The sequence below is a fragment of the Ursus maritimus genome, unplaced genomic scaffold (genome assembly GCF_017311325.1).
Source record: "Ursus maritimus isolate PB19 unplaced genomic scaffold, ASM1731132v1 scaffold_10, whole genome shotgun sequence".
NCBI classification, from domain to species: Eukaryota; Metazoa; Chordata; class Mammalia; order Carnivora; family Ursidae; genus Ursus; species Ursus maritimus.
Window position 1 is genome coordinate 29122102 of NW_024423344.1, and position 6000 is coordinate 29128101.

The window sequence follows — 6000 nt, forward strand, 5'->3', positions numbered from 1 at the left end:
GAACAGATCCTGTTTGAATACTTAAGAAAGTACAATAATACCCTTGTGGTTTCCTAGGGAAATGGTCCAACATCCACTGGCAAAAGATATGTTGCAGAATTAGCTGGTCTACCAGGCATGCCAAATGTATGATACTACACAGGATGGTTGACTTTTATTAAATGTCATTCCAAAACCAAACTTTGTTGGCACAATGAAGGGAGGCGTTCTTTTGGCTAGAACTGTGTCTTGTACTTTCATTGCTTTCAAAAATGGCCCTTTGTTCCAAATGATAAATTGCCATTTAAAAAAATTATCATAAGCCTATATAACCTTGGAGTCATCAAAGCTGCAACTGTGTAAGTCAGATTGCCCTTCGCGTTGTATGATGTGAGGGGGGAGGAGGAGAGAGAGGGAAAGAAAGAACGAACCACCTGGGGTTTGGCTGGGCAACATTTCTGGGGGCCTGTGTTCTAAGGCAGGGAAAGCACTTAGAAGTACAGTGTGAGGCCAATGCATTTGCTGGACCCAGGTGAGCTAATCCCAGTTTCATCCCTAGGGCTCTCTTCTGCCAAGGGAATACCGGGAAATGACAGTAAGAAAAGGAAGGAAATTTCTTCTTTTCCAATTAACTGATTTTCTCACTAAAAAGACCTTTCTTTCGGTTCACTGCTTTCAGTGTGCCTCTCTCTGTTCTGTGGCCCTTCCAAGCCTTTCATTGCCTGGTGACAGCCCATTCCATTGCAGGCAGGGGCAAGGTATTAGAAAGTAGAAATTTCCTTTGGATGCTGTGGGTTTGCAGGGGCAGGAGGTGGAAGGGGAGCCTCCATTTGCAATGGTAATTTTCTTTCCCTTTCCATCCGGCAGGCTTCAGAGAACTTTACCAGCTGGCCGGTCCTTCGTTGCCATGGATACCAAGGACATCCCCCAGATTTTACAACAGATCTTCACCTCCACCATGCTGTCCACTGTTTAAAATGGCCCTTCATCACCCTGATGACCTCAGGGATTTGAAATAAGATAGGAATAAAGAGTCCCCTGAAGAAAAGACGACATCTGTAAAGTGAACCTGTGCGATGACTAGAGGATTCTGGCGTTCCTGGCTCTTCCTGGGCTTGTTCAGGAATCAGAATTCAGGAAAGCAGCCGGAGGGGAGCCTGGGCATGAAAATCTACCACCAGAGATGGGTTCACAGGGAAACAAGTTGACCTGCGTTTTATAAAAGGTCAGGGGTCAAGGAAGGCAGTCTGAGAATTATGGTGCTTGGTTTGTATACAGAAACCTGAGGGAAAGATAATTCCTTGCTTTTGCCTTAACACAATGTCTGGTCACCTGACGTAACAGAAGGGATTCTGATGCCGTGTTCTACCACTGAGATACAAGTCCGTGTAAACTCACCCAACCTGCTCCTGTCCAATAATTATTTTGATTTTCTCCTCCACCCTTTATCACCCAGCAAACAGTGATTTTTATAGTATTTAACCCACTGCAAAGTCTTCTAACAGCAGTATTTTATGAAAGGTTAGATTTTTTTCAATAATCCATTTTCTTGGCCAGAGCCAAAAGGAATCACAAGATCCCTGCATTGCCTGCTTTCCCATCTGACTTTTTAAAAGACTCTTTAAATAATGAAGAGCAAACGTCCTATTTCCATGCTGCCAGTGTGGGAGGATAAAGGATGTCTTGCCTTGAACTTCCTGTGTCTTCTTGTTCTTCCAGTACTTCTCACAGGTTTCACGTATTTCCGTGTCCAAAGCGTAATGCTCGAAATAACGCTCATCGTTTTACTTAAGGCAAAGTAAAAACAAGGCAGTATGTTTGAATGGAATGGGAACTGGAGATTTCTTTAGCTGTTAAAAAAAAAAAACTTTTTTTCAAGATTCATTCTTCTTTCTTTCAAAGTGCACTTTATTCCCACCTACTCTTGGGCTGACCTTTATCAACAGGTCCAGTGTCACTTTGTTTAAAATCAGATGCCACAGCCAGAGTCAGGCTCTGTCCAACCACATAAGCTCCTCCCCAGCAGTGATGCAAAGTCAGAATTGCGGGGAGCCCCAGTGGATGCTGTGCTTTCTTGTCACAAGTTGGAAAAACCAGTCTTGTTAATAATATTACCTTATCTGCCCATATATCATGAAATTGTAGATTCATTTCATTTTAATCAATTATAGGAAAGAAGACACCCATTTGTTCCTCCAACTCCCTCTCAACTGTCAAAGAAATAAAAGCAATCAGATTCCCGATGCAGTACTGTCCAGTGAGTTCGCATGGCTCGTCTTGTTTTTCCAAACACTTGCTCTGCAATTTCAATCCAATAAGTACCTTCAAAACTGTAACCACACTAGTAACAGTAATAATAGTAACAGCAGCAGCCACTGGCCTTTACTGATTACTTACAACGTCCCAGGTATGCCAAGTGATTTCATGCATCATTCCATTCGACCCTCAGAATGATGCACGTAAAACGGGTATTTTTTACCTCATTTTACAGATAAGGCAAGTAAGTCACTGTCCGTTTAACATCCTCCTTGACAAATAAGGAAACTGAGGCATAAGGCAGTTCAAGGAAACAGGCCACACTCAGAGTCCGTGGGGGAGAGCGGGGCTGGGCTAGCCCCTTTTTTTGCTTTATTCTTACTGAAAGTCTGCTCTTGTTGAATTTGCTCCTTTCTCTTCTTGCAACCTAACCAAAGTTCATAGAGCTTCCTTCCTCTCCCTGGTACTCTCCCTGCACACATTTGGGCACTCAGAGGAGGGTGTGGGGACCGAGGACAGGAGCCATTGCTGGAGGGACACCTCTCACTGGGCTCTCCTGGGCTCAGCAGCAGACTGAGGAAGTGCCCATCCCAACAGCAGCTTAACCCCTGGGGGTGCCCCCTCTGCAAGAGGGTCACAGCCCCCAAATGCTTCAGCCCAGAATCCAAGAGTCAGTAACAGAATAGCCTTTTAACAAATCCTGCCTGTGCCCTAACCACCTGAGTGAGCAGAAGCCACTTTTTTTTAACATGGGAAGAATGTTCTCATGTAATTCAATTTCCCTTTCCCCACTGGCCAGACATCCTTGCAATTGTTATTTAAAAAAAAAAAACAAAACAAAACACGTAACTCCTGACTTATTTGTAAAAGGGAAAGATGATGGGGGAGGGAGGGGAGCGGAGAGAGAGGAGCTGAGAAGGGTTTATTTTCACTTCTTGGAATACCTAAGAAGTTTGTGCCTTTATTATTAAATGTACTTAATTATAGGCCACTCCAAGCTGTTCCCAGGCCCTTCTTAGGGTCAAGACATTATAATAAATGCATTGTTTGCCTCAGGGGGGTTCCTCTGAAAGGCCTCTGAACCAGCTCAGTCTCTGTAGTGAGCCCGTGTAATGCTGAGAAGGTTCATTGTGGCCCATGAGCACCAGGAGGAATGAAGCCTATGAATGGCCGCCGTCTATGTTGTGTATCCCCCCGGAATCTTTTGTGTGCCCCAGCAAGATGACCTCATCACACATGGGGCACCTCCAGTGAGCCCAGCCTCGAGAAATGGTTCGGAGCGGGAGTACTTGAGCCTGTCACATGTTTGGAATGAATCATTTAATTCTTTACGCCCTTTCCTGTGAACTGTCAGAGGAGGAGAAATCCATCAATGCCAGTGGGATTTTCTCTGAACAAACTCGAGGGCTTTGAAAGCCATTTAGAAGTAGTTCTCCATGGACTGCACTGTCGGTGTTCCTGAACGGCCAGCTCCAGAGGCTTCAACCTTCCCTCCCCCTGGCTCCTTCCTGTGCCTGTCAGCGCAGCCAGAATTAAACTCCTCCGAGAATGGAGCAGAGAGGTATGGGGCTGGGGCAACAGGATGGTATTTCCATTACGGCCCAACAATCACAATTATGAGAGAGATTCCACAAGTTCTAAGCCAACGTCTCCTGCCTGGACTATTTTTCTGGAATTGCTTCAAAGAATAGTCACATGTTCGTTTGTATTTAGTAAATTGTACATTACTTTTTCATCTTAGGAAATAAAATGTCCACTTTCAAAAAAATTATTCCAACCAGTAACATATCTGGCATTTAAAAATACTTTGATGAAGAGTCCAATTTGCTTCCACTTTCTGGCCAGGGTATTATCATCAAGTTCTTACCATTGCCTTTCCTTTACTTTTCTTTCTCAGATTTGCTGCAGCAAAAGTACAACAGGTAATGGAAAGGAATTCCAGTGTTCGATTTTGTGGTAGAAGAATTTATAAACTCTAAGTAGTCAGTAGAAAGGAAGTTCTAGATGCTTCTGTGATGTGTGAACTTGGGCTTGTCACTTCTGGGTCTCAGTTGCTTCATCTATTTAAAATTAATTTAAATGTAAAAAGTTGAACCAAATTATCTCTAATTTGGTTCAGTCCTTGTTTCTATATCTCAAACAGCCAGTTGACTCTGTCCCTCACATGTCTTACAAGAACCACATCATTTCAGTGTGTTTTTGCCTCCAGAACCCCACAAACAGCCCCTATTATACAGAGGATTTGAGCACCTAAACCCACCGCCCCAACAAGATAGTGTTACTGACAGAATATGCTTTCTAAAAGCTACAAACACGTCATTAGATTTGGACAAGCAGGGCTTTCCCCCATCAGCTGGACGGATATTTCTGTTGGATAGTCATTCACAAGATTTCTGCCCATTGTCTCTTACTTTGCATTTTGCTGCCTTAAAATAAAACTCCCTATCTGCTGATCTGCACAGTGGGATCAAAAAGGATCAGGAATTGGAAAACTACTGGGTGCCCAGGGCTGACCTTTGCGCAGCAGGCCGAACAATGCGCAATTGTGTGTGTGTGTTTTTTTTCATTGTTAAATCCTGTAAACAAAAATCTCCTCCAGAGGGGGAAAAAATGCTTGCCAAGCAATCTTCTCCAGTTGAAAATGATCTGACACTCTTTTTTGACACTGAGCACCGTCTGGGGCTTGCACCTCCAAACAGAGACCGTGTCTGTCCTCGCGGCGCGCACGTCAGCTTTGGAATGCCAGCCTTACATAATCTTAGAATCGAGTGGCGCTTGTGGTATTTGGCCACTCGGAGCAAAGTATAACACTCTGCTAAGGTGGTTTGGATCCAGAGCGTGGCGAGAACATCACGTTCGGCTCGAAGAAATCTCAGCAAGGGACACGTCAGCTCTAAGGAGCGTCAGCCCCCACACACGGTCCTCTCCCCCAGGCCAGCGCCAGACTCACCTTGCTCCTCTCTCCTTGCAGGCTTTTGTGAAAGTGCTTTGGGGCCGCCAGCTCTCTCCCTGAAAAAGCAATCCGTGTTTGTCTATCAGCTCTGACCCCAGAGATGGTGGGTGTGACCCCAGAAGAGTTTTAGAATATCAGGATTTCTTAAAATTCCGTACAACTCTGAAGCCTTAGAAATAGGAGCGAGTGTCCTGGAAAGGGAAGGGGGAAATGCCAGCGTGAACATCCCACAGCAGGTTTGACTCTTTATGCCCGGCAGACTGGGGCAAGCAAATAATGAGCCTGTCAAGAGTACTCTGTGTAACTGGTCTCACGATGCCGTACATGAAGACTTTTTAGTTGAAATGAAGAAAAATAAGCATGTTTACTCAGACAGGACATTAATGTTGGGTTTTTAAGTGCAATATATTTCTAATAATAAATACTGATGCTAATTCAACGAGACTGAGCATTTCTTCATTCCAAACTAATTAAGACGTGCATTTTTTTTTTTATCATCGGGGCTCCAGGGTGAGTCTTAGCAAAGCTGGTGGGTCCATTTCCTTTTACCAAATATTTTCTGGCCCATATAAAATTCAGCCCTGAAAACACTGGCCCAGAATGGAGCATGTGTGGGCCCAGTGGAAAGCAAACGACAGCTGACCAGCCTTGGCCTTGCTCCTGGGGGCTGGGGGGAGCCCAGGGCTGGTGAGGAACGCAAGGACTTCTGCAGCATGCCAGAACGCTCAGATGCCAGGGTATTAAACACACACAGAAAAAAGAGGGCAGATGACAAAGGATACCTGGGAAGGTTCAGGGCTTAGTCAACCAAC

General features: G+C 44.7%; 1 protein-coding gene across 1 annotated transcript in view; it reads left to right on the top strand.

Annotated features, from left to right (window-relative positions):
- VWA8 (von Willebrand factor A domain containing 8) overlaps window positions 1–5627 on the top strand; it is a 336899-nt gene extending 331272 nt beyond the window's left edge. The window contains exon 45 of the mRNA XM_040623208.1: window positions 847–5627. Coding sequence (XP_040479142.1) covers window positions 847–955 — 109 coding nt within the window. The 3' untranslated portion in view covers window positions 956–5627. The remainder of the gene's footprint in view (window positions 1–846) is intronic.
- The last annotated feature ends 373 nt before the right edge of the window (window positions 5628–6000 follow it).